Source organism: Gnatocerus cornutus, chromosome 3 (genome assembly GCF_029298725.1).
Source record: "Gnatocerus cornutus isolate USDA-ARS CGAHR chromosome 3, icGnaCorn1.1, whole genome shotgun sequence".
NCBI classification, from domain to species: domain Eukaryota; kingdom Metazoa; phylum Arthropoda; class Insecta; order Coleoptera; family Tenebrionidae; genus Gnatocerus; species Gnatocerus cornutus.
The window spans coordinates 17898239-17926018 of NC_142235.1; the positions used below are offsets into that span (position 1 = coordinate 17898239).

Below are 27780 nucleotides of genomic sequence, written 5' to 3' on the forward strand. Positions count from 1 at the left end.
CAGTACAAAAAGCACGTGCAAGCGCAGATTTTTTCGGCAAAAAACGACAATTTAACGACGCCTCGCATGCCGTATTGACGCAGAAATATGTAGGGTAAGGTCACTGCGACGCTCATTGTTGGCGAAGAGGCGTCGCGGCGCCAGACAAACCGGCGGCGCGGAGTTCTTTCCGATGATGAAGCGGCTGTGATGTAAGATTTTCATCAAAACAACGCGGAAACAATCCTGAATCAACTCTTCTTAAGTAAATGACGAGGAAAATGATAAATATCCAGGAATTTCCCAAAAGAAGTCCTCCATACGTTGAATTGATTGTCCTGGATGATACTTAATATCCCGCCATAAACGGGAATAAATCATCCCAGTTAAATTTACGAGTTATTGATTAACGATATTTTAAATTACGCGCGGATTTATGACAAGAATGACGTTTTATAGTGGCGCCATCTCCTGGCGAGTAAAAACCGTTATTGCACAATTTTATTTAATAATGATTTAGATGTTATCAGTGAATCATTTGGGGGAGAAAATGCTCCTTTTTTGATTCCCACCCCCAATTTTAATACGAAAGTCACTAAAAATGGTTGTCGGTGAGTTGAAAATTTTGAGGTTAAATTTGTCTCTTGACGTGTCTTTCAGTCTCTGGGCAAAATGGGCCTGTCAGGAACTTCTTCAGCGACTTTCATGGGCTTCAGAGGCTCACTGCGCCACCCCCAAAGCCAGAAATTCCGGGAAAGTGAGTTTTCCACCCTTGAATTACAGTTGAGGGCAATAAATTTTGGGCAGCTGTTGGTACACCAAAATTGTCTGTTGGTTATCTCACGTTTATCACACTTTTATGGTCATTTTTACTTGATTCTAGCGTTCGGACGGTGTGCCCCAAAATTTTGTACTCTCCTGTATACAAGGTTTTCCAAAAAGTTTGGTTATTTAGATTGTAGACTTTTGAAGGTTCTTACATTGCTTAGGGTCCCATAAGAACCTTAAAGGTTTTGTGAAATTACCCAAAAATCGTTGTTTTTGTCAAAATTCATATTTATTAGGGCTACCAACATTAAAAAAATAATTTGAGCGCTATTTTTGCTACTTTTTCAGACAAAACCTGGAGCGCTTGTACCGCCACTTCAAGTACAAAAACCCGTCTCCAGGTCTCCACTGCGTCATCCTCATGGAGCGCATCAAAAGAGTTTTCCACTCGCACCTCAAAGAGCTTGTTAGTGTTCAATTACTAGAAGATGTCACCAATATGTGTCTTTTGCAAGCTTTAAAAGACTACAACGCCAATATAAGACACGCTAAAGGTGTCCTGCGACGACTCCCACAGAGTCAATTAGAGAAAGTAAAGAATGACTTGGACTACATCAACGACAATCTTCCTCCAGACTTCTTCAGCAAAAAAATTGATCCGTCTCAATATATACAATCTGATGTTAAAAAACCCGAAGAAAAACCCGTCGATTTGATATTCTACATTCCAATGACTGAAGACGATCCATGCGTGGAGGAAGAAATCGAAGAAATGTCCCTCGCGAGCGCCGCCTCCAGCGGGACTCAGTACAACATCAGGAAGCGGTACGACTACTATCAAACGAAAATGGCGGAGTTTCCTTTCGAGGAATTCAAAGAAATCGTTTTAATCGGATTGACATCCCCCAAGTCCAACGAGGAGTTGTTCAATTACTTCTTAGACACGTTTGGTTGCGAAGTCTTCGACTTCGTCGACGAGATTATCCAGCACAGGAACTCCCCGATTGACTGGACTGAAGGAGATAAACCCGTGGCTCAACGCAGAGTCGAATTTAAGCCTGGAAGTACCGGTAGGTACGTTGCTCCAGCTCTTGCTAGTCAAGTTATTGTCCAAAGCGAAGAAGAGAGGAATTTTGCGAAGACGCTGCGGAAAATGGAGAAGAAGCAGAAAGGAGGCCCCCAACCGGAGTTTCTGTGAGTATCCAGTCGGCGGGGCTTGAGAAACGTGTGTCTGAACTCGACGATTAAACGTCAAATAGTTGTAAAATAAACATGAACCTCGGAATGATTCCAATATGGCTGATTTTTTGTGGGGACTTTTATGAAATCAATCTTCTGCAAATTCTTTTTAAAAGTACTTCTTATAGCCCAATGGAGACAAATTTTGGAATTTTTTATTTTGAAGATGAACCGAAAATATTCAAACATTTTTGTTTAAGCTTGTAACTCTAGTAATTCTAATGCTATAGCGATGAAATTTTGAGAGATTACTAATTTGGACTTGCTAATTAACTGTACTAAATTTCAAAATTATAACTCAAGACAGACAAAATTTGGAATTTTTTGTTCTGAAAAACAACCAAAAAGTTGAAAAAATGTTTATTAAAGCGTGTAACTCTAGTAATTTTAATGCTCCAGCAATTAAAGTTTGAGAGATTACTAATTTGAACTTGCTTATCAACTGCGCTAAATTTCAAAATTATAGTCCAATGTAGACAAATTTTGGAATTTTTTATTTTGAAGATGAACCGAAAATATTCAAACATTTTTGTTTAAGCTTGTAACTCTAGTAATTCTAATGCTATAGCGATGAAATTTTTAGAGATTACTAATTTGGACTTGCTAATTAACTGCACTAAATTTCAAAATCATAACCCAAGACAGACAAAATTTAGAATTTTTTATTTTGAAAAACAACCAAAAAGTTTCAATTTTTTTTATTAAAGCGTGTAACTCTAGTAATTTTAATGCTACAGCAATGAAAGTTTGAGAGATTACTAATTTGAACTTGCTTATCAACTGTGCTAAATTTCAAAATTATAGCCCAAGAAACACAAATTTTTGAATTTTTTATTCTGAAAGTGAACCAATAATAATTATTTAATTATTTTGTATAAAAGATTGTAACTCTAATAATTTTAGTACTAAAGCAATGAAATTTTGATTTAATTTCAGGGGCGAGATGAAGGACGATTTGAACTACCTCAAGCACCAGCCGATTTTTAGGAAAGGGCCGGAGCAGGTGGATTATCCCCACGTACACGACCAGTTGCGCAACGTCTCAATTACCAGTAATCCTCCAGAGTGAAATTATCCGTTTATTTCATTTCTTCTTGTAGCTAAGTTCAACGGCGTGACGTTAAAACAACCGGAAAATACCGTCAAGAAGGAAACCTCGACCCATGTGGAGTTCACACTGCCTGGAGGATCCCGCCCGAGAAGCGACGATATTCCCTTGGTGAAAGTCAGCGAGTTGGATCCTACAGGACGTCTGGTTTTTAAGGATATCAAGGAGTTTAACAGGATCCAGTCGGAAGTGTTTCCGGTGGCTTATAATACCAACGAGAATATGTTGATTTGTGCCCCCACCGGGGCCGGGAAGACCAATATAGCTCTGTTAGCCATCGTCCACCAGATCAAAGTGCACATGGATGGGGGGCTCATCAGAAAAGACGACTTCAAAGTGCGTGTATAAACAAAACCAAAGAAAATTTCTTAGTTTGTTCTTCCAGATCGTCTATGTTTGCCCCATGAAAGCCCTGGCGACGGAGATGGTGGCCAACTTCAGCAAGAAACTGTCTCCTATTGGAATAGTCGTGAAGGAGCTCACCGGAGACATGCAGCTCACGAAGAAGGAAATCGCCGAGACGCAGATGCTGGTGACGACTCCGGAAAAATGGGACGTCATTTCAAGGAAAGGCGCAGGTGAGGTTAACCGACCAGCAAATCGGCAGATCTGACTGCAATTTCCCCCAGTGGATACGGAGGTTACAAGCCTCGTCAAACTCCTCATTCTCGACGAAGTCCACCTCCTCAACTCCGACAGAGGACCGGTGATCGAAGCCCTCGTCGCCAGGACTCTTCGACAGGTCCTCAGCAGTCAGAGCATCATTCGTATAGTCGCGCTGTCCGCCACTTTACCTGGGTATTTAGACGTGGCGAACTTCCTCAAAGTTAACCCAAATACAGGCCTCTTCTTCTTCGACAACCGGTTTCGCTCCGTTCCTCTGACTCAGACCTTCATCGGTTGTAAGAACAAGAACGACCAAGACGCGATGGATTTGATTTGCTACAACAAAATCATGCCGATTATCAAGGCCGGGCAGCAAGTTATGGTGTTTGTGACGTCGCGGAACTTGACCGCCGTCGTAGCGAAGAATCTTCTAGGGCATGCGAAGACGCAGAACCACTTGACGATGTTTATCCCTGAGAAAAAAGCGACTTTTAATAGAAACTTCAAGAGCAGCGAGCTGGAGTTGTTGATTCCCAACGGCTTCGGCATCCACCATGCGGGAATGTGTAGGAGTGATCGATTAGAAGTGGAAAGTTTGTTCCGCATGGGGGCGCTTAAAGTGATTGTTTGCACAACCACCCTCGCGTGGGGGGTGAATCTACCCGCCCACGCCGTCATAATTCGAGTACGTTTTTAATTTGTCGTTTTGTTGGCATTCTATGTTTGGTTTCAAGGGGACGACGCGATACGACGCCCAGAAGTCTTCCTACGTCGATATGGACATGCTGGATATCATGCAGATCTTCGGGCGCGCTGGGCGACCGCAATATGACACTTCCGGGCACGGGATGATCATCACCAGCATGGCAAACATGACGAATTATATGACTCTGTTGACCTCGCAGGCGCCGATTGAAAGCCACTTCTTGGACAACGTCCCCAACCACTTGAACGCCGAGGTGGTGTTGGGCACCGTGTCCAATCTGAAGGAGGCGATGGAGTGGCTCAGCAACACCTTCGTCTACTGCCGGATTAAGAAGAATCCGCTGGTGTACGGGCTCACCTTCACGGATATCTGGGTGAGTTATTCAAGGCCATGTTAAACGTTTTTCTCTTATGGGGAATTTTCGTTCAAAAACTCATCTGTTTGTAATACAATTCTTTAGGAGCCGGAGAAGCTCTTCCAGTACCTGGAGCGACAGCTCTTCGACGCCGCTCTCACTCTGGAGACGGCGCAAATGGTGCGTTTCAACACCACGCTCGGGGAGCTCCGCCCCACCAACTACGGCAGAATCGCGAGTTTTTACTACATCTCCCACCACACCATGAAGTACTTCCACGACCACTTCGAGCGAAACATGATGGAGGCGGATATCCTCCACCTCATCAGCAACGCATCGGAGTTCACCCACATCCAAGTTCGTCCCCAGGTGGTACCAACCCCAAACTAACGAATTTTCGCAGGTGCGGAACGACGAACTCGACGAGCTCGAGCGCCTCCACGAAGACTACAGCCAGTTTGAGTTCGACGTGGACCCGAGCGGCGTCGTCTTCAAGGTGTTGACGCTGATCCAAGCGAACATCTCGCGGGCGAAGATCCGAGTTTCGTCTCTTGTTTCCGATTGCGAGTTTATCATGCAGAGCGTGACGAGGCTGGCGCGGGCGTTGTTCGAGATCGCCGTGGATAAGAACTACAGCATGCAGGTGTACAAGTGCCTTCAGGTGGCGCAGATGGTGGAACAGCAAGCGTGGTCGGAACGACAGCCGTTACTGCAATTCAAAGAGCTGGAGGTCAAAGGGTACAAGGCTTTGGATGTTTTGCAGAACATCCCCATGGAGGAGCTCCAGGAGATGTCGGAGCGGGAGATTCTCGACTTGGTTAGAAGCAGGCATTTGGCCATGCGCGTCCATCACTTCTGTAAAGCCTTTCCGAACGTGAAGCTCGATGTTACTGTTAAACCGATCACTGAAGGAGTCATCAGGATTCAATTGTTGATCAACGCGAATTTCAGTTGGGATATGAGCATTCATGGGAATGTCCAACATTATTACGCGTGGGTGGAGGACCCCACTCATGATAGCATCTACCATTTCGAATCCTTCGTCATCACCAAGAAGTTGGTCATGTCCAAAGAACCCGTGGAGCTTATTTTTACGGTACCGCTGCAGAAACCGCACTCGATGGAGTACTTCGTCACTGTGGTCAACAGTAAATACATGTGTAAGTTGCCGGAGGACCCGAAAACCGGAAGTTAAAGTCTTTGTTTGCAGACGCCGAAACCACCCATCGGATTGATTTGGAGAAAATCAACATGTTACCGAGTTATTCGATCCAGACGAAATTTCTTAATGTTAGACCGTTGCCGAAGACGGCCCTCCACAACGAAGAGTTCGAGAAACTTTACAATTTCACCCATTTCAACGCCGTGCAGAGTCAAGTCTTCCACTGTTGCTTCAACAGTGACTCCAATGTCCTCCTGGGGGCGCCCACGGGCTCGGGGAAGACCATCGTCTCAGAGATATGCATGTTGAGGCAGTTTACGCATCGACCTGATCGAAAAGTGAGTTCAACATTGAGGTACAATTGCGTCCAAAATAATGCGCCATGGTATGAACGGAATATGCACCCAACAATACATTTTACCCCTAGAACTTTTGGGGTGGTCTGCTTGAGGTCTGAGCGGTCAGTTTTGTTAGACGACCAAATTTTATTTACAACTCACTCGACAGCTCATCAAGATTGAGTCAACTAAACAACATGATTTGAAGAACATTGAAAGAAATTTTGAATCAATGTTTGTATTCTTAATCAATGACCTCGTTCCCACTATAAGTTGCAATTAAATTAATCCCGGATTTAAGTTTGGTTGCCTGACATTTGATGGAATTAAATATTAATTTTAATTAAAGATGTAATTTTTAATTTCTAATTTATTTCTTTAAATTATTGATTATTCTAATGTTCGTTTTTCTTCATACAATTCACTTTCGTTGCTAAAAAACTAAATTTTAGAACAATCGATTTTTAATTCTGATCAATAGTAAGTAACTTATAGGCCGGTTTACGCAATGATTTAATTGAAATGAAATTAAACTTGCATCTTACTTATGTCACCAATTGTTTTCTGTATTTTATATTATAGGCCGTAATTTTAGTAATTTTAATTCTACTGCAATGAAATCTGGGGAAATTACTTCTTTTAGTTACTTTATTGACTGTACAAAATCAAAAAATTTATGAAGGCGACCAAACAATTTTTGGAATTTTTCATTTTTAGGACGTTTCAAAATTTTTCAGTCTTTTATGTTAAAGGCCGTAACTTTAGTAATTTTAATGCTACAACAATGAAATTTCGGTAAATTACTTCATTTAGTTCCTTTATTGACTGTACAAAATTACAAAATTGTAGAGTCGACCAAACAATTTTTGGAATTCTTCATTTTTAGGACGGTCCAAAAATTTTCAGTGTTTTATGTTAAAGGCCGTAATTTTATTAATTTTTATTCTACAGCAATGAAATTTGGGGAAATTACTTTTTTTAGTTCCTTTATTGACGGTACAAAATTACAACATTTTGAAGCCGACCAAACAATTTTTGCAATTTTTCATTTTCAGTTTGCACCAAAATTTTTCAGTGCTTTAAGTTAACGGCTGTAATTTTAGTAATTTTAATGCTACAACAATGAAATTTCGGTAAATTACTTCATTTAGTTCTTTTATTGACTGTACAAAATTACAAAATTGTAGAGCTGACCAAACAATTTTTGGAATTTTTTATTTTTAGGACGGTCCAAAAATTTTCAGTGTTTTATGTTAAAGGCCGTAATTTTATTAATTTTAATTCTACAGCAATGAAATTTGGGGAAATTACTTTTTTTAGTTTTTTTATTGACGGTACAAAATTGTAGAGCCGACCAAACAATTTTTGGAATTTTTCATTTTGGACGGTCCAAAATTTTTTGGACTTTTTATGTTAAAGGCCGTAATTTTAGTAATTGTAATTCTATAACAATGATATTTGGGGAAATATCTTCTTTTGGTCCTTTTATTGACTGCACAAAATTACAAAATTTTGAAGGCGGCCAAACAATTTTTGGAATTTTTTATTTTTAGGACGTTTTAAAATTTTTCAGTCTTTTATGTTAAAGGCCGTAACTTTAGTAATTTTAATGCTACAACAATAAAATTTGGAAGAATTACTTCATTTAGATCCTTTATTGACTGTACAAAATTACAAAATTATAGAGTCGACCAAACAATTTTTGGAATTTTTCATTTTTAGGACGGTCCAAAAATTTTCAGTGTTTTATGTTAAAGGCTGTAATTTTATTAATTTTTATTCTATAGCAATGAAATTTGGGGAAATTACTTCTTTTAGTTCCTTTATTGACGGTACAAAATTACAACATTTTGAAGCCGACCAAACAATTTTTGCAATTTTTCATTTTTAGTTTGCAGCTAAATTTTTCAGTGCTTTAAGTTAACGGCTGTAATTTTAGTAATTTTAATGCTACAACAATGAAATTTCGGTAAATTACTTCATTTAGTTCCTTTATTGACTGTACAAAATTACAAAATTGTAGAGCTGACCAACCAATTTTTGGAATTTTTCATTTTGAGGCTGCACCAAATTTTTCGATGTTTTATGTAAGAGGCCGTAATTCTAGTAATTTTAATGCCTACTACAAAATTGACAATTATATTTTTATTTAATTTAAGCGAAATTTGAAAAAAATTATACTGCACTTTTATTTTATGACTACCCAGTAAACGCAAATTTTCTAATTTTAGATTGTTTACATCGCCCCCATGAAAGCCCTCGTCCGCGAGCGGGTGCAAGACTGGACCGCCAAGTTCACCAAAATCTCCAAATGCGTGGTGGAAGTCACCGGCGACATCACCCCCCGCTCATCCCTCATCGCCTCCGCCGACATCATCATCACAACCCCCGAAAAATGGGACGGCATGAGCCGCAATTGGCTCCAAAAAGACTTCGTCAAGCAAGTGGGGCTCATCATCATCGACGAAATCCACCTTTTGGCGGAGGACCGCGGACCGGTCCTGGAAGTGATTGTCTCCCGCATGAACTACATCAACAGCGTGAAGAACGCGAAGGTCCGCATCGTTGGATTGTCGACCGCCATGGCGAACGCCGGCGATTTGGCCAACTGGCTGGGAATTGAGAAGAAAGGATTGTTTAATTTTAGTTCGTCGGTGCGGCCGGTGCCTCTGGAGATCCATTTGAAGGGGTTTTCGGCGAAGAACTACTGTCCGCGGATGGCGACGATGAACCGGCCGGCGTACCAAGCGATTTGTCAGTACGCGCCTGATAGCCCCACGTTGATTTTCGTGTCTTCGCGGAAGCAAACTCGCATTACTTCGTACGATTTGATCAAGTGTCTTCTTAGTGACACCAACCCCAAGCAGTGGCTGCACTGTCCTCAGGAAGAGATCGAGAATATAAGATCGACGGTCAATGATTCCGACCTCAGTTATCTGTTATTGTTCGGAATCGGCATCCACCACGCCGGTTTGCAAGAACACGACCGGAAGGTGGCTGAGGAACTCTTCGTCACGCAGAAAATCCAAGTTTTGGTGGCCACCGCCACGCTGGCGTGGGGTGTTAACTTCCCCGCCCACCTCGTCATAGTCAAAGGAACGGAGTACTACGACGGCGCCACCAAGAGGTACGTCGACATGCCGGTGACTGACGTCCTCCAGATGATGGGGCGCGCCGGAAGGCCGCAGTTTGATACCAGTGGAGTCGCCTGCGTGTTCGTCCAAGAAAGCAAGAAGAATTTCTACAGGAAGTTCCTCTTCGAGCCCTTCCCCGTGGAGTCCAGTTTGCTGCAAGTTCTCCCAGAGCACATCAACGCGGAGATTGCTAACGGGACTGTGACGTGTCGCGCGCAACTCGTCGATCTTATCTGCTCAACTTTCTTCTTCCGGAGGCTTTTGGTTAACCCCACGTACTATAAGATGGAGGATGTTGACAACGCCAACGTGTATCTGCAGGAGTTGTCGGAGTCCGTCGCGGCGTCTTTACAGCAGGCGCAGTGTATTGTGGTCCGAAACGAAGTCCAGGAGTTCTATGAGAGCACGTTTTTGGGGCAACTGGCGGCTCAGTACTACCTGTCGTGCAAAACCATGTTGTACTTGCATGAGAACTTGATGGAGGAGAGTTCTTTGGACGATATGGTGGCGCACGTGAGTCAGGTGCAGGAGTACGCGCTCTTTCCGGTTCGACACAACGAGGACAACATCAATAGGTAAAGTACAATTTTTTCCAAAAGTAATGCACCAAACAGTATCGGAAAACATTTTGAGGGCCTCGCCGGGGCAGGTAAAAGAGGTCTAAAGATACAGGGTGTTTGGGGTTATCGCTGCCATATTTAAAACGTAGATAGATGTTGATAATCTGAGTAAACAATCTCAAAATTTTCAGGAAATTCTTTATTTTGCCATGCGTAATTATTTGTATCAGAGTTTTAAAAATCAAAAAACACAAAATACGAAGTTATTTTAAAACTTTTTTTGCTAAATGTTAAATGACAAAATACAATTAACTACGTGGCCCTGGAAATTCTGTAAAACTCGCAAACAATCCCAAATTAATATCCAACGCCACGGCAAAGCGAGGTCCAAAAAAAGCGAGATCTACAGAATTCCGAGGGCCACCTATAAAGCCTCTAAATTTTAAATTTTGCGGACTAAAACTGACAAAGTTACGAAATTTAATCCAAAACGAAAGAAAGTATCAGCTTATCTATAAATAAAAATTTCTAAAAATTCGAGTTTTTGTTCTACAATTTTGTAATTGGGCACATTTGATTAACAAGTCAAAAGTAATAAGGCCTTTAAATTTTACCGTTCGGGGACTAAAACTGCCAAAGTTACAAAATTTTATCGAAGACTGCAGAAATATTTGCTTTATCTAAAAATGAGAAATTCTAAAATCCTTTTTTCTTTGCTCTAAAATTTTTTTAATTTAGTACGGTTAATTAACAAGTCAAAAGTAGTAAATCTTCTAAATTTTACAGTTTGCGAACTAAAACTGCCAAAGCTGCGAAATTTGATCCAAAACGGAAGAAATTATTACTTCATCAGAAAATAAAAATTTCTAAAAATTCGATTTTTTGCTCTACAGTTTTGTAATTGAGCACAGTTAATTAACAAATTAAAAGTAATAAAGCCTCTAAATTTTACGGTTCGTGAACCAAAAAATTTTTGCTGTGAAAACAAGATTTTTAAAAACTAGGTTTTTTGTTCTAAAATTTTGAAATTTAGTACAGTTGATAACCAAGTCAAAAGTAGTAAAGCCACCAAATTTTACTGTTAGGGGACTAAATCTGTCAAAGTTACGAAATTTGATCCAAAACGGTTGAAATTATTATTAATTTAACAGAAAATAAAAAATTCGATTTTTTGTTCTACAATTTTGTAATTGGGCACAGCTAATTAACAAGTCAAAAGTAATAAAGCCTCTAAATTTTACCGTTTCGAAACTAAAACTGCGAAACTTACAAAATTGTATGGAAGCAGTAGAAATTTTTGGTTTATCTAAAAATAAAAAAATCTAAAATTCGTTTTTGCTTCCTCTAATTTTTTTTAATTTAGCACAGTTGATACCCAAGTCAAAAGTAGTAAATCCTCCAAATTTTACAGTTCGCGGAGTAAAACTGTCAAAGCTACGAAATTTTATCCAAAACGAAAGAAATTATCAGTTTATTTGTAAATAAAAATTTCTAAAAATTCGATTTCGGACTTATTTTCTCGCTGGACCAACATCTTCATTCCTCCATGACAAAACTGGCTTCCATAATCATAGACAAGTCGGTGTTATCTACAGGGTCCGGCAACACTTGTGTCCACCCCCAAAATCGTCTTTAATTTTAACGAGAAAATTTTGAAAATTTGCATACGCTCACAGTTGACAAAGCTCTAGAAGCTAACGCAAAAATTTGTTTTTTATCACTCATAGTTTTGGCGTCGCGACGCCTTAAAAATCTAATTTTTAGGTAATTGTGAGGTCTTGTGATATCAACCCCTAATTTAATTTTTTTTCAATATAAATGTTTTAAAAATATCTCAGTTGTTATTTTAAATTTTATGCAAATTGTCTTCAAAATTTGAGAAAAAAATGCTGTTTTATCAAGTTAGTTTCCAATTTCATTACGTCAAAATTGGGAACTACGTTTACACCGGTCTGTCAACATCTTGTGTCACAAATGACATCTATCCTTTGGCTCGCTTTAGATTGTAACAAAAGTCTTACTTGGTGAAATTGTGGCTTTTTTCAATGTTAATTAATGATTTCTGGTGTCCATAAAGTGCAACATGCCCGTGTTAATCAAAATTAACTTTTATAAGAGTGAATGAAGTGACTTGTGAAATTTTGGTGTAAACGTAGTTTGCCGCTGCGCTGTCATAATTTTGAAAACTAACTTGATAAAACAGCGTTTTTTTCGCAAATTTTAAACACAATTTGCATTAGATTTAAAATAAAAACTCAGATGTTTCTATTACAGTTATGTTGAAAAAAAATTGAATTTTCGAATATTTCCGCAAAAACTCAAAAATTGCTAAAAATTATACTTCTTAGGCGTCGCGACGCCAACCAAACTGTGATAAAAAATAAATTTTTGCGTCAGCTTCTAGAGCTTTGTCAACTATGAGCGTACCCAAATTTTCAAAATTGTAACTTTAAAATTAAAGACGATTTTGGGGGTGGACACAAGTGTTGCCGGACCCTGTATATTTCCAGTTTTTTCTCCAACCGCGAAATAATCCTTATGACAGGTTCCTTCCTAAAATAGCCGAAAAACCCTCCTCCTTTTTCCGGGCTTGGGACCGGCAACAGCGTCCTTAGTGATACGGAATGTACCTCAGGGGGTTTGTACCATAAAAACTTACTATGTTAAATAACTATGGTGTCTTTAGTTCAATCACTAATCAACTTATAATAATTATAAATTAGCAGAGTAAGTTTATGAAACAGACCACAGGACGCTGCAGGCGGAGTTACGCCTGAAAAAAAGTGTTAAGTTATGTGATAAAATGGTATAAAATAATGTGCTTACCTGGATATAATTGTCTTTTACCTAACACTTTTGTTTTCAAGAAGTGAAAACGACAGTTACTTATGCGAGCCGCTTAAATGCAAAATTTGACATCTGCATTCAACGCTAATTTTTGGAGCAACAGAAAAAGCTTGATGAAAGATTAAAATTAATAATAATTTAATGATAAATATGTATAATAATAATAATAGCTATAATATATATATACACCTTCGTAATTTATAAGCTTTTAATTTATCTATTAAATAAATAAAATAAAAGCTTGTAAATCACGAAGGTGTTTTCGACATTTGTATAGAATCAATTAGTGACAATTATGGAATTTATATTAGCTGTGTCAAATTTGGGCTAGATGCAGATGTCGTGTTTTACATTTAGGCGACTAATAATCTCTTACCTGCATGTTAACACATACCAACACAACAGCACTAACACTATCACTGCGCAAAAAACGGGTTCACTTACACTCCGCGAAAAACCACAAACGCAACATCCCAACACCAGAAAGAAAAAATCCTACCTTGTGAGATCCAACGTCGCCGTCATCTTCGTACACGGACCTACTGCAATAAAAATGTTTTATTAGTAATTTTACTCGCATTTTCAAACAAAAATTAGCAAAATCGCGAATTTTAAACGAGGAGAAATCCGGCTTCGCCTTGAAAATAAAAATTTCTAAAATTTGTGTCCTTTAATTTACAATGTTGCAATTTGGCAGAGTTAATAAACGATCAAAATCTAGTAATTTCCCCAAATTGCATAGCTGTGGCACTAAAATTACCAAAATTACGAATTTTAAGAGAGGATTTTTCTTATTTCGGCTTCGCCTTGAAAATAAAAATTTCTAAAATTTGTGTACTTTGATCTACAATGTTGCATTTTGGTAGAGTTAATAAACGATTGTAAACTAGCAATTTCCCCAAATTTTATAGCTGTAGCACTAAAATTACCAAAGTTACGAATTTTAAGAGAGGATTTCTCATATTTCGGCTTCGCTGTGAAAATAAAAATTTCTAAAATTTGTGTTTTTCGATCTATAATGTTGCAATTCGACAAAGTTAATAAACAATTAAAAACTAGCAATTTCCTTAAATTTCATAGCTGTAGCACTAAAATTAGCAAAATTGCGAATTTTCAGGGAGGATTTCACATATTTTGGCTTGCCTTGAAAATAAAAATTTCTAAAATTTGTGTTTTTTGATCTACAATGTTGCAATTTGGTAGAGTTAATAAACAATTGAAAACTTGCAATTTCCCCAAATTTTATAGCTGTAGCACTAAAATTACCAAAATTACGAATTTTAAGAAAGGATTTTTCATTCTTCGGCTTTGCCTTGAAAATAAAAATTTCTAAAATTTGTGTTTTTCGATCTACAATGTTCCAATTTGACAGAGTTAATAAACGATTGAAAACTAGTAATTTCCCCAAATTTCATAGCTGTAGCACTAAAATTACCAAAATTAAGAATTTTAAGAAAGAATTTTTCATACTTCGGCTTCGCCTTGAAAATAAAAATTTCTAAAATTTGTGTACTTTGATCTACAATGTTGCAAGTTGGCAGAGTTAATAAACGATTGAAAACTAGCAATTTTCCCAAATTTCATAGCTGTAGCACTAAAATTACCAAAGTTACGAATTTTAAGAGAGGATTTCTCATATTTCGGCTTCGCTGTGAAAATAAAAATTTCTAAAATTTGTGTTTTTCGATCTACAATGTTGCAATTCGACAAAGTTAATAAACAATTAAAAACTAGCAATTTCCTTAAATTTCATAGCTGTAGCACTAAAATTAGCAAAATTACGAATTTCCAGGGAGGATTTCACATATTTCGGCTTGCCTTGAAAATAAAAATTTTTAAAATTTGCGTTTTTTGATCTACAATGTTGCAATTTGGTAGAGTTAATAAACAATTGAAAACTTGCAATTTCCCCAAATTTTATAGCTGTAGCACTAAAATTACCAAAATTACGAATTTTAAGAAAGGATTTTTCATACTTCGGCTTTGCCTTGAAAATAAAAATTTCTAAAATTTGTGTTTTTCGATCTACAATGTTCCAATTTGACAGAGTTAATAAACGATTGAAAACTAGTAATTTCCCCAAATTTCATAGCTGTAGCACTAAAATTACCAAAATTAAGAATTTTAAGAAAGAATTTTTTCATACTTCGGCTTCGCCTTGAAAATAAAAATTTCTAAAATTTGTGTCCTTTAATTTACTATGTTGCAATTTGGCGAAGTTAATAAACGATTCAACACTAGCAATTTCCTCAAATTTCATAGCTGTAGCACTAAAATTACAAAAATTACGAATTTTATTAACTTACCCTTTAATCCTGATCCCTAAGCTGTATCGGCAGGCTCCTACCACTGCATCCCCTCTAGGACACACTAAGCACTCACTCACTTTGTTTCAAAAACGGTTTTAATTTTAGCTTTAAGACACTAAAGTAGCTCGCGCACTAAAAAAAGGTTCGGCACTGTTCCGCAGAACTCGACTTTTAACTTTGACACTCGCGGAAGTACCGAATTTACGAAGAGTTGTAAAGAGGTGAAATTATATTCATTTAGGTAAACATAGTTTTGTCTTACCTGCATGTTAACTTGCACAGTGTCACTACCACTTGTCAAAAAACGAATGCACTGACACTCCGCGCACAACTTCCATCGCGAGGTCCATCGTCGTTCAAATCCCGTCACCCAGAAGGAAAAAATCCTACCTTGTTGGTCGCCATCGTCTTCGTACACGGACCTACCTTTAATCCTGATTCCTAAGCACTGCAACCACTGCATCCCCCTCGAGGAACAGGAACCACTCACACGACTTTCGTTTGATTATCTCGCGCACTAAAAGTACTTCGGCACTGTTTTGCGAAACTCGACTTTGAATTCGAACACTCGCGGAATTTACGATGATGTACAAGAGAGGAAATTTTACATTGCCGAACGACGATGAACAGTTTCGGAAAATGCCCAACAATCCCAGATCCTACCTTTATGGCTTCGATGGTAGCTAGAATTAAAGAAATAAATATGAGTATTTGTACATTTTTGGAGGGATGAAATAACTTACCCTTTAATCCTGACCACGTGCTGTGTCGTCAAGCTTGTACCTCTGCATCCTCCTCTAGGAACCAGGAACCACTCACGTACTCACTCACTCACTTTGTTTTAAGGACGATTTTAATTTTATTTTATTTTTAAGACACTACTGAAAATGAACTGAACTATCTCGCGCACTAAAACTTTCGACACTCGAAATCAATGGTGGAACAGGAGGAGTAATACGAAAAAATGAGAAAATTGGAATAGATAAAATGACAAAATTAGAGACGTCGTAAAATGGTGGAATGCAGGAAAACTCAATAAAAATGGGACTCAAGTAGAAGTTAAAAAGTGTAAAGTGGCAAGAAAAAATGAATGGAATTCGGGTGACTCTCTCCCCATTTTTTAATAAGAAAAAAAGAGAACATTGAAATAGATAAAATGACAAAATGAGGAACGTCGTAAAATGGTGGAATGGAGGAAAATTTAATAAAAATAGTGTTCAGATGGCGAATGAATGGGTGGTTGGGCAGAGTGACTCATCGAAGATTGAACAAATAGGACACAAGTTGGAGTTGAAAAGTGTAAAGTGGCAAGAAAAAATGAATGAAATTCGGGTGACTTTCCCCCTATTTTTTAATAAGAAAAAAGGAGAACATTGAAATAGATAAAATGACAAAATTAGAGACGTCGTAAAATGGTGGAATGGAGGAAAACTCAATAAAAATGGGACTCAAGTAGAAGTTAAAAAGTGTAAAGTGGCAAGAAAAAATGAATGGAATTCGGGTGACTCTCTCCCCATTTTTTAATAAGAAAAAAAGAGAACATTGAAATAGATAAAATGACAAAATTAGGAGCGTCGTAAAATGGTGGAATGGAGGAAAATTTAATAAAAATAGTGTTCAGATGAATGGGTGGTTGGCCAAAGTGACTCATCGAAGATTGAACAAATAGGGCACAAGTTGGAGTTGAAAAGTGTAAAGTGGCAAGAAAGAATGAATGAAATTCGGGTGACTCTCTCCCCATTTTTTAATAAGAAAAAAAGAAAACATTGAAATAGATAAAATGACAAAATTAGGAGCGTCGTAAAATGGTGGAATGGAGGAAAATTTAATAAAAATAGTGTTCAGATGGCGAATGAATGGGTGGTTGGGCAGAGTGACTCATCGAAGATTGAACAAATAGGGCACAAGTTGGAGTTGAAAAGTGTAAAGTGGCAAGAAAAAATGAATGAAATTCGGGTGACTTTCCCCCTATTTTTTAATAAGAAAAAAGGAGAACATTGAAATAGATAAAATGACAAAATTAGAAACGTCGTAAAATGGTTTAATGGAGGAAAATTTAATAAAAAAAGTGCTCAGATGGGGGAATGAATGGGTGGTTGGGCAGAGTGACTCATAAAAGTTGGAGTTGAAAAGTGTAAAGAGTGGCAAGAAAAAATGAATGAAATTCAGGTGTTTCTCCCCCCATTTTTGGTCTCAAAATACACCCCTTTTTCGCGAACACAGACACCGTAGGGGATCTTGGTGGATTCAAAATGAACTCGGCTCCCGGAAGTCCACCATGTTTAACGAAACAAAAGTTTATCCCGTGAGTAAGCATCTTGACCAAGGTGTCCCGTAAAGTGTGTCCACCCTTCTAGCAAAACTAACCGAACATTTACTTTCAAACCAACTCCTAGCCTAACCGTCTTGAAAAATAAATTACACAAAATCATTCTAAACCTATTGTGAACGCTATGGTAAATTTTGATTCGAAGGGCAGTTGTGCTTTCAAACGACAGCTAGCTAAACTCCCGTCCTTATAGTGTCCTCGTCCCCCTCAACATGATGTTCGTTCATCGCGCGCCCACATACTAAGGTCTGTCGGCTACCAATTGTCCAGTCGAGGCCAGTTTTTCGGTGGTGCCAAATGAATACTGTCCAACCAGTGTTGGAGAAATGAAAGCAAAATACCTCAATAGTTCCGTTCCAACCATTATGGTATAACACAATCCGAGCCTGGGGTATTGAATGACTAACATTGGCCCTGTTTCTAGGTTAGCATGTGATGCGACCGGCATTCTACTTCGGCTTTCTAGCTAAATCCCCCCGCCTTAAGGTTCATCCACCCCCCCTAAAGTCAAATCGTGGAGATATGCAGATACAGCTTCAACTAAATGCGCTCTGAGAGTTTAGAGCGGCAAATGAAGTCATTCGTACCCGACGTCTGCTGGTCGGTATCGGATTGACACCGTCGCATCATTAGCTCACACAAACTGAACACCTTTAGAAGACTCTGTAAATGCCGTAACTTGACAAAACTAATGTGTCGGCTACAGAACATGCATGGATGTTTCCATAGACGCACGCAAAAGGTACCTAACTTCCTAAATTTGTGTACCTACGTGGATGAACGTGGGTCCCCTTACTAGTGTTGGTATGCTTAAGTGTACAGGGTAGGTGGCAGCAAGTGTAGTGATGTTAAATTATGTGCAGAATACAGAACATACATGGATGTTTCCATAAACTCACGCAAAATGTGTGTATATCTAATTCCCCAATTTTGTCTACCTACTTGTTTCCCCTTGGTTGTGTTGGTATAAAAGAATTGGACAGACTTTTCCAATATTAAGAAAGAGAGGCAATAGAAGTTCATGGTTGTGTTGGTATAAAAGAACTGGACAGAATTTTCCAGTATTAAAAAGAGAGGAAATAGAAGTTCATGGTTGTGTTGGTATAAAAGAACTGAACAGAGTTTTCCAGTATTAAAAAGCGAGGAAATAGAAGTTCATTGTTGTGTTGGTATAAAAGAATTGGACAGACTTTTCCAGTATTAAGAAAGAGAGGAAATAGAAGTTCATGGTTGTGTTGGTATAAAAGAACTGAACAGAGTTTTCCAGTATTAAGAAAGAGAGGCAATAGAAGTTCATGGTTGTGTTGGTATAAAAGAACTGGACTGAATTTTCCAGTATTAAAAAGAGAGGAAATAGAAGTTCATGGTTGTGTTGGTATAAAAGAACTGAACAGAGTTTTCCAGTATTAAAAAGAGAGGAAATTGAAGTTCAGGTGGCAAAACGCAAAAAAGTCATAGAAAGGAGGAATTTCATTTCAAGAGACATGAGACTAAGAAAAAGTATAAAAAAGATAAAATTGGTAAATGAAGAAATGATGCAAAAATGCAACAAGAACAGTGAACTAGAAAGATGCAACTAAACTGTCTTACCCTAATCCTTCGTCTTACATTTTTCAAGATGTTCCACGATTTCGAGTGAAAATTCCGAAGTTAGGATGATATCTGCAACAAATAAATACGTATTAATTAAAAGGATCAAATATTTATGTACAAACAGTACACGCTTACTTTTAAACCACCGTACAAATCCTACCTTTAAGTCCTGGAAATCAGTAAAACACACTAAAATTAATTAATAAAGTCCGTAGCACGTCTTTCTCACTTAAAATTCAGAGCACAACTAAATAAATGATGGCTTTACAAGCGTTATTAGATAACGATTATTTAACTCTTTTTTTTTGAAAACAAATCACTCTGAATCTATTTGTAACTGACCTTCCTTTTCACTAATTAGGAACAATGCAGCTCCAATCAATTACGTATTCTGCATTAAAAAACAAGACTAAAACGTACGGAGAATTGCTATATTTTAAAGATGACAATTCGTTATTACTTCGCCTCTCGTCTTCAGAAGTCGGAAATATTGAAACTAATCAATCTGAAATTTACCGAAAAATACGACACAATTTTTGTTAAAACTGTTTCCTTACAATAAAAACTTGTTGTGTTTAGCCTGCTTTCCAATAATCAGATTTAATAATAACACATTAAACAAAATTCCGAATTTTTAAAGCACGTCGATTTTAAACGAAACTCCAAACACGCGTAAAAATTAATAATGAAGCGTTGATTTCACTATGCAAAAAAATTTTAACTTTTGATTTTCGCTGGGACGCAAGTGGTTTTGAGCCTCACCAGGATTTTCAGCGAAAAGCAAATTTCAACACAGGTTTATTAGTGTGATCTTTCTTTTGTTTAATTGGACTTGAAATTGGCCAGAATATTCGCGAATTTATCAGTGTTCTTATTCAACTCTTTTTCTGTCAAATCAAAAAAAACCTAATTGTTGTCGGTGGTTCAGTAACGCTCAACTTGTCTGCCCTTCAACTAATTACATAATTGCAGAAAGAAATTAATACGTAAGACCTAAAAGAATTTCAGCACGGTGGCGTGAGACCACTATGGAAATTTTCACGGAAAATCCAACCAAAAAAAGAACAAGAACAGAATTTCTAGTAACACTTCAGTCAAATGAATCTTACCCATTCGCGCGATTATAAAGTTGAGTCTTGAAATAAATTTAAAATTGCAAGATTAATATTGGGCGACTAATGTTTCCGTCTAAATAAAAAATTTTCAAAATTCTTAGAGCCATGTTCAAAGTTTGTTTATCATATCCAACAGTTAAACGCAGATCCTAGATAAACATTTGAATGAAAAAAAGCTTAAACGTATCTAACTTCCCTTAAAACCCGATTATTACTAAGCATAAACACTCTGTATAGTAAACTGCTTTTGTTAATAGAAACGAGTCAAAAAAAGCACAATCAAACGCGCCTAACGATTCTCTGAATTAAAAACTCTCCAAAATATCTATAAATGAATATTGGGTAGTACTTTACCTTACAAAATATTTTCTCAGAACAGCACTCTGTAGCACACATCTCTGAAACGACCGTCTTTATCAAAAGTCGAAACACAACTGTTTTCATTAATATGTGATTTCCTAATTGCTTATAACAAAAACTATTACTTTTTTCTTGAGCGAACAAAAAGTACCTAATCAGGTGGCGCTATTGCCGTGCTATAACCAAGGGTAATGAATGACAACGATTTTTCAGAAGGTCGAGTTGCAAAATAAATCGAAATATACGATGGGTAGACAAAACAGATTTTTTCAGAAAATTTTCAATCTAATAATGAAAGAGTAGCAACAATAGTGCTAGAAAAACGATAGAGAAAACCGCATATTTCTCATCTGTCATAGGTTCACAAAATTGATTTACATTCTAATTTAAACAATCGAGTTTTAGTGGTAAAACACGACTTAAAGTAGTAATTCCTCAAATTTCACTAAAATTACGAGAGTTATCAATTTTAGTGAAGCATTTGGGCATTAAAAATAAAAATTTCTATTTATGTCTTTTGATTTACAATTTTGCAATTTGGCAGAGTTAATATTTGATTAAAAACTAGTAATTTCCCGAAATTTCATAACTGTAGCACTAAAATTACCTTAGTAGTACTTTACCTTGCAAAATATTTTCTCAGAGCAGCACGAAACGACCGTCTTTATTAAACGTCGAAACACAACTGATTCTAATAATGAGATTTATTATGTAATTTCCTAATTGCTAACTACGTTTTTCTTGAGCGAACAAAAAATAATCAAAAGACATTTCATTTCAAGACTTGCGGAAAATACCATTTCGGCAATATTAAAACCAATCAATTAGAAAATTTACCAAAAAATGCAATGCAGTTTTTGTCAAAACTGTTCCCTTATATTAAAAACTTGTATTTAGACTGCTTGCAATAATCAGATTTAATAATTGCAGATTAAACCAAATTTCGAATTTTTAAAACAAAACTCCGAACACGCCTAAATAATAAATAATGAAGCACTGATTTCACTATGGAACAAAATTTAATCATTTGATTATCGCTGAGACGCTGATTTTGAGTCCTTAATTAAGACGTTTGGGTCACATCAGGATTTTTAGCGAATTTGTCATATTTCCTCCAGAAAGAAAATCAATCAAGGCATATTTTAACGAAGGTTTATTAGTGTGGCCTTTGTTCATATGATTGAACTTGAAATTGAGCACAATAAGAGCGAAGTTATCAGTATTGCTATCTAACTATTTTTTTGCCAAAAAAACGAATTGTTCGTCGATGGTGCGGTACCTAACCTTCAACTAATTACATAATTGAAGGATGAAATGAATACATGAGACCTAAGTGAATTTCAGCATGGTGGCGTGAGACAACTATGGAAATTTTTACACAGAATTTCTAGTACAGAACACGATTATAAAGTTGATTTGCATATGTGCTTTCAAATAAAATTTAAATCGCAAAATTAATAGTGGGTGGCTAATTTTAAGAAATGTTTTCGTCTAAATGAAAAATTTCCAAAATTCTTTGAGCAACCTTCTAATTTTGTTCATTGTATTTAACAGTCAAACACAGAACAAAAAAGTTTAAATGTATCTAACTTCCTTTAAATTCCGATTATTACTAAGCATAAATCCTCTGTATATTAAACTGCTTTTGTCAACGCCAACGAACTGGAAAAATAGACGATCAAACGCGCCTAACGTTTCGCTGAATTGAAAACTCTTGAATTATATAGGGTAGTTCTTTACCTTGCAAGATATTTTCTCAGAGCAGCACTCTGTAGCACAAATCACCAAAACGACCGTCTTTATCAAAAGGCGAAACACAACTGATTCCAATAATGAGATTAATATGTAATTTCCTAATTGCTTATACAGGGTGTTATGGATGTGAGTACACAAAATTAAACTAGTAAGAGAACTCACCAGATGCAACAATTTTTCTTAATAAAAAAAAATCCGACATATAGAGAAGCACCATATTCGTGTATTTCATGTTGGTATAAACCATTTTATACCATCTTTTGCACTTTAAGAACGATCTGATAACTTTGACACTATGAAAATTCACAACAAACTGAGCGTTTTTAATTAAATTACAGCTGATCAGGCGTTTTTATGACAAAAAGTTGTGATAAGGTTTAAGTCAAAAAATCTCCTCGTTGCGGAAATGAAAATGAATTTGTTTAGAGATATCGAACGGCTGGCCAAATTAAGGGCGGAAAAAGGCGAAAATCAAAATGCGTTTACGGAAAAAATTATCTAGAAAAGTTGATGCGTTCTAACCGGTTAAATTATGTGTATTTAATTTCATAACCAGTTAATGATTTTTTAGAATAAAATTTTTGTAAATTCCCAAAATTTTTTTTTTTTTTTGTTTTACTTTATGTTAAACTTAATAGTTCTAAACACCACCGCAAATTAGTTTAGAATGGCCATTAATAAAAAAGTGTTTTACAAGCGGACTGATAACGCAGTTTTTTTATGCTTTTTTGTTCTTTAATTTTATAGCAATTCAATTGTAGGTGGGCGTCAAAATATAGGGGGCAAAAAACGGGTTCACTTACACAAAGTTGAACTTTGTTTTAATCTCATGTGGACTTGTAATAATAGAGTCGACGAATAATTAAAATTTAAATCTTAAAAGTACAGCATGAAATTTAAATAAATTAAATTAAATTAAATAAAAATGTAAATGTCAATTTTGTAGTAGCATTAGAATTACTAGAATTACGGCCTCTTACATAAAACATGGAAAAAATTGGTGCATCCACAAAATGAAAAATTCCAAAAATTGTTTGGTCGGCTCTACAATTTTGTAACTTTGTACAGTCAATAAAGGAACTTAAAGAAGTAATTTTTCTCAATTTCATTGCTGTAGAATTAAAATTACTAAAATTACGGCCGTTAACATAAAACACAGAAAAATGTTGGATCGTCCTAAAAATAAAAAATTCCAAAAATTGTTTGATCGGCTCTGCAATTTTGTAATTTTGTATAGTCAATAAAGGAACTAAAACAAGTAATGTTTCCAACTTTTATTGTAGTAGCATTAAAATTACTAGAATTACGGCCTCTTACATAAAACATTGAAAAATTTGGTGGATCCACAAAATAAAAAATTACAAAAATTGTTTGGTCAGCTCTACAATTTCGTAATTTTGTACAGTCAATAAAGGAACTAAAATAAATAAATTCCTCAAATTTCATTGTTGTAGCATTAAAATTACTAAAATTACAGCCTTTAACATAAAACACTGAAAAATTTTGGACTGTTCTAAAAATAAAAAAATTCAAAAATTGTTTGGTCGGCTCTACAATTTCGTAATTTTGTACAGTCAATAAAGGAACTAAAATAAATAAATTCCCCAAATTTCATTGCTGTAGAATTAAAATTACTAAAATTACGGCCTTTAACATAAAACACTGAAAAATTTTGGACCGTTCTAAAAATAAAAAATCCAAAAATTGTTTGTCGGCTCTACAATTTTGTAATTTTGTACAGTCAATAAAGGAACTAAAATAAATAAATTCCCCAAATTTCATTGTTGTAGCATTAAAATTACTAAAATTACGGCCTTTAACATAAAACACTGAAAAATTTTGGACCGTTCTAAAAATAAAAAATCCAAAAATTGTTTGTCGGCTCTACAATTTTGTAATTTTGTACAGTCAATAAAGGAACTAAAATAAATAAATTCCCCAAATTTCATTGTTGTAGCATTAAAATTACTAAAATTACGGCCTTTAACATAAAACACTGAAAAATTTTGGACCGTTCTAAAAATAAAAAATCCAAAAATTGTTTGGTCGGCTCTACAATTTTGTAATTTTGTACAGTCAATAAAAGAACTAAAATAAATAAATTCCCCAAATTTCATTGCTGTAGAATTAAAATTACTAAAATTACGACCTTTAACATAAAACACTGAAAAATTTTGGACCGTTCTAAAAATAAAAAATCCAAAAATTGTTTGTCGGCTCTACAATTTTGTAATTTTGTATAGTCAATAAAGGAACTAAAATAAATAAATTCCCCAAATTTCATTGTTGTAGCATTAAAATTACTAAAATTACGGCCTTTAACATAAAACACTGAAAAATTTTGGACCGTTCTAAAAATAAAAAATCCAAAAATTGTTTGGTCGGCTCTACAATTTTGTAATTCTGTACAGTCAATAAAGCAACTAAAACAATTAATGTCCCCAAATTTCATTGTAGTAGCATTAAAATTACTAGAATTACAGCTTCTTACATAAAACATTGAAAAATTTGGTGCATCCACAAAATAAAAAATTCCAAAAATTGTTTGGTTGGCTCCAAAATTTTGTTATTTGTACAGTCAATAGAGAAACTAAAAGAAGTACTTTCCCCAAATTTTATTAATGTAGAAATTGTCAATTTTGACATGTCAAATCATTGTTTTGTAACTTTTTCACTTACAAATGAAGCAAGGTAAAGAAAAAAATGAAGAAAATTTGAGTATCTTAGGTCTTAAACAATGACAGTAAATGTATTTTTATGTCAAAGTTAAAAAAACAATATTTTATCCAAAATGCACTAATAAAGTAGTACTTTATTCACTCATTTTAGACAAATAAAGTACTCTTTTACCCTCTAAACACTTTAAAGAAAATGATGTCACATTTCCATGACAACAATGCATGCATGGCTTTCTAAAAGCTAAAAATTTGTCACTGCTGTCACTTCTGACAATTCGATTAATGCCATAATTGCAACCAACAGAGGTTTTGGATAAAATCTAGTATTATATTCGAGTGTAAGGACAAATTATTCACTCCAAAAATCTTATTTTCTCGATCTAAGATCTCGAGAATCACTGATTTTTGTCGTGAATAATTTGCGTCCTTACACTCTTATATGATAAATATCTATTATAGCTAGAGAAAAATAATTAAAAAAATTATCCACCCGGTTTACAGAATCAAAATTAAATCCTGAATTTAGATCAAAGATTTTTACTAAACGAAATAACGTTATTGGGGTTTTTACATCTGAAAAACTACTTTGAAAAACTAAAACTCGAAAAAATGTATAAATTGATGCTTCAAAAATTATAAATGCTAGTTGGCAACTAGCAATCAAGAAATTGCGAAAAGACGCATTTGACAGCACTAGTGTTGTTAAATGTGCTTTTATACAATCTACTGCTAAAGTGATATTGTTAGTCTAACAATTTAGAATGAAATGAAATATTTAAAATTATGTTGAAGTGACATAAGTAAGTTGCATGTTTAATTTAATTTCAATTAAAGTATTGCGTAAACCGGCCTATACTTAGTTACTATTGATCAGAATTAAAAATCGATTGTTCTAAAATTTACTTTTTTAGCAAAGAAAGTGAATTGTATAAAGAAAAATGAACGTTAGAATTATAAATAATTTTAAGAAATTAAAAATTAGATATTTAATTTCATCAAACTTAAATGCGAGATTAATTTAGTCACAATCAACTTATAGTGGGAACAGCAAGACGACTTACTCCACGCACTTCCTCGTAAATTAAATGCATATCGGCCCCTCAAAATGTTTTCCGATTCTGTTTAGAAATAAGCAATGGGATGTTGCATTATTTCTGGACGAAATTCTACCACTTTTTCTTCTTCATTTTTGACTGTTTGTACAGACACTTGGTCACGGATATGAACGTGAAGACGAGACACCCCTTCGACTCCCCACACTTGAAGGTCCTCCTCCTCATCAAGTGTTATCTGTCCGACAAGAAACTCCCCAACCAAGAATACGTGGTGGATCTGAAGACCGTCTTCGACCAAGTCATCCGTATTATCCAAGCCATGATCAGTTTGGCGTCGTACAAAACGTGGCTGGACTGCACCATCAAACTGATTTATCTCTGCCAGATGTTGATCCAAGGAATTATGATCGATAGTGGGAGTGTGATGATGCTCCCCCACTTCACCACCGAGGCCTCCAACAGTCTTCTTCGGAAAATGATCGCGGAGCGGTTGGTGCCAGAAGGTTACCACTTAAGTGTCCCGTTGATGAAAACCGCGTTCAAAACCAACAGGAAGGTTGCGAGCGGGCTCGTCGAAGAAGTCTTCGATAAACAGAAGGCGAGCGATATTATGAAAGTAGTTAACAGAATTCCTGTTCTTGAAGTCGCGTTCGCCATTCGCGACGCTAAAGACAACCAAGAAGTCAATTATACGGTCGTTCCAAACGACGCAGTCTCCTTTGAAGTCAAAGCGGAAACGAAATGTTTGTTTCAGTTCGATGTCTTTAGGGACGGTACCAACAACTTGAGCGTCTACAGCAAGAAGTTTAGTAAACAGAAAGAAGAGTCTTGGTTCTTCGTTATGGGAGCCGAGACGGATTTGGTGAGAATGCAGCGGTTTGTCGTCAAACGCAACAAAACTGTGGAGGTTCCTATTGACATTCCTGCTGAAAGAGGTGCGTATCTGCAATGTTTGGCCTTGACTATAATGATGAATTTAGGTGTGTACCGGTATTCGGCGTACTTCTTATGTGATTCGTACATTGGGTTGGATCAAAAAATCACATTCAGAGTTAAGGTGGTTGACTGATGGGCTATGTTAGTTGTAAATAATTATAAGACACGAAGAGATAATGTGCAGTTTTCTGTTTTACCGGTCTTTTCCCGATCCTTTGAAGGTGAGTATCTAAATCTAATTCGGTCGAAAAATGAGAAAAAAGTCGATTTTTAGACCAATTAATGGTTTTGGAGGCTCTAAATCTAATTCGGTCGATATCTCGCTTATTTTTGGAGCAAACTCGCATTATTTGCGTTATTTATTTGGTCTCATTTTACGCAGAATTTCACGCAGATTCCAATTCTGGATCGAAACTGCACGTACGAGAAAAAATAATCAAGTTATGATCCTTAAAGTTTCGGATTTTTGATTTTTGTTTTTTAAATATTTGAACTTCGATATCTTTGAAACTATAAAAGATAGATAGAAACGGCTTGCGCCATCGTTTTTCTCGCGTTTTTTTATATAATAATCCGGTTTTATCTAGAATTCGAAATATGACATAAAACTCAATTTTTAGACCAAAGGTCTATGGTTTTGGAGGCTCTAAATCTAATTCGGTCGATATCTCACGTATTTTTAGACCGAATTTGCATTATTTGGTCTTATTTTACGCAGAATTTCACGCAGATTCTCAATCTCGCTTGAAACTCCACGTACGAGAAAAAAATCAATCAAGTTATGATCCTTTAAAGTTTCATAATTTTGATTTTATTTTTCAAATATTTAAACCTCGATATTTTTGAAA

General features: G+C 36.1%; 1 protein-coding gene across 1 annotated transcript; it reads left to right on the top strand.

The window, feature by feature from the left end:
* Window positions 1-426: 426 nt before the first annotated feature.
* Window positions 427-27109, top strand: obe (activating signal cointegrator 1 complex subunit obelus). Its single transcript, XM_088032266.1, has 14 exons — window positions 427-590; window positions 640-736; window positions 1096-1941; window positions 2923-3038; window positions 3087-3430; window positions 3480-3672; window positions 3724-4385; window positions 4435-4779; window positions 4867-5118; window positions 5165-5921; window positions 5972-6261; window positions 8493-9970; window positions 26147-26931; window positions 26977-27109. The coding sequence occupies exons 1-14, from the start codon at window positions 581-583 to the stop codon at window positions 27063-27065; spliced, it is 6264 nt and encodes a 2087-aa protein (XP_087888392.1). The 5' UTR covers window positions 427-580; the 3' UTR covers window positions 27066-27109.
* Window positions 27110-27780: the final 671 nt, after the last annotated feature.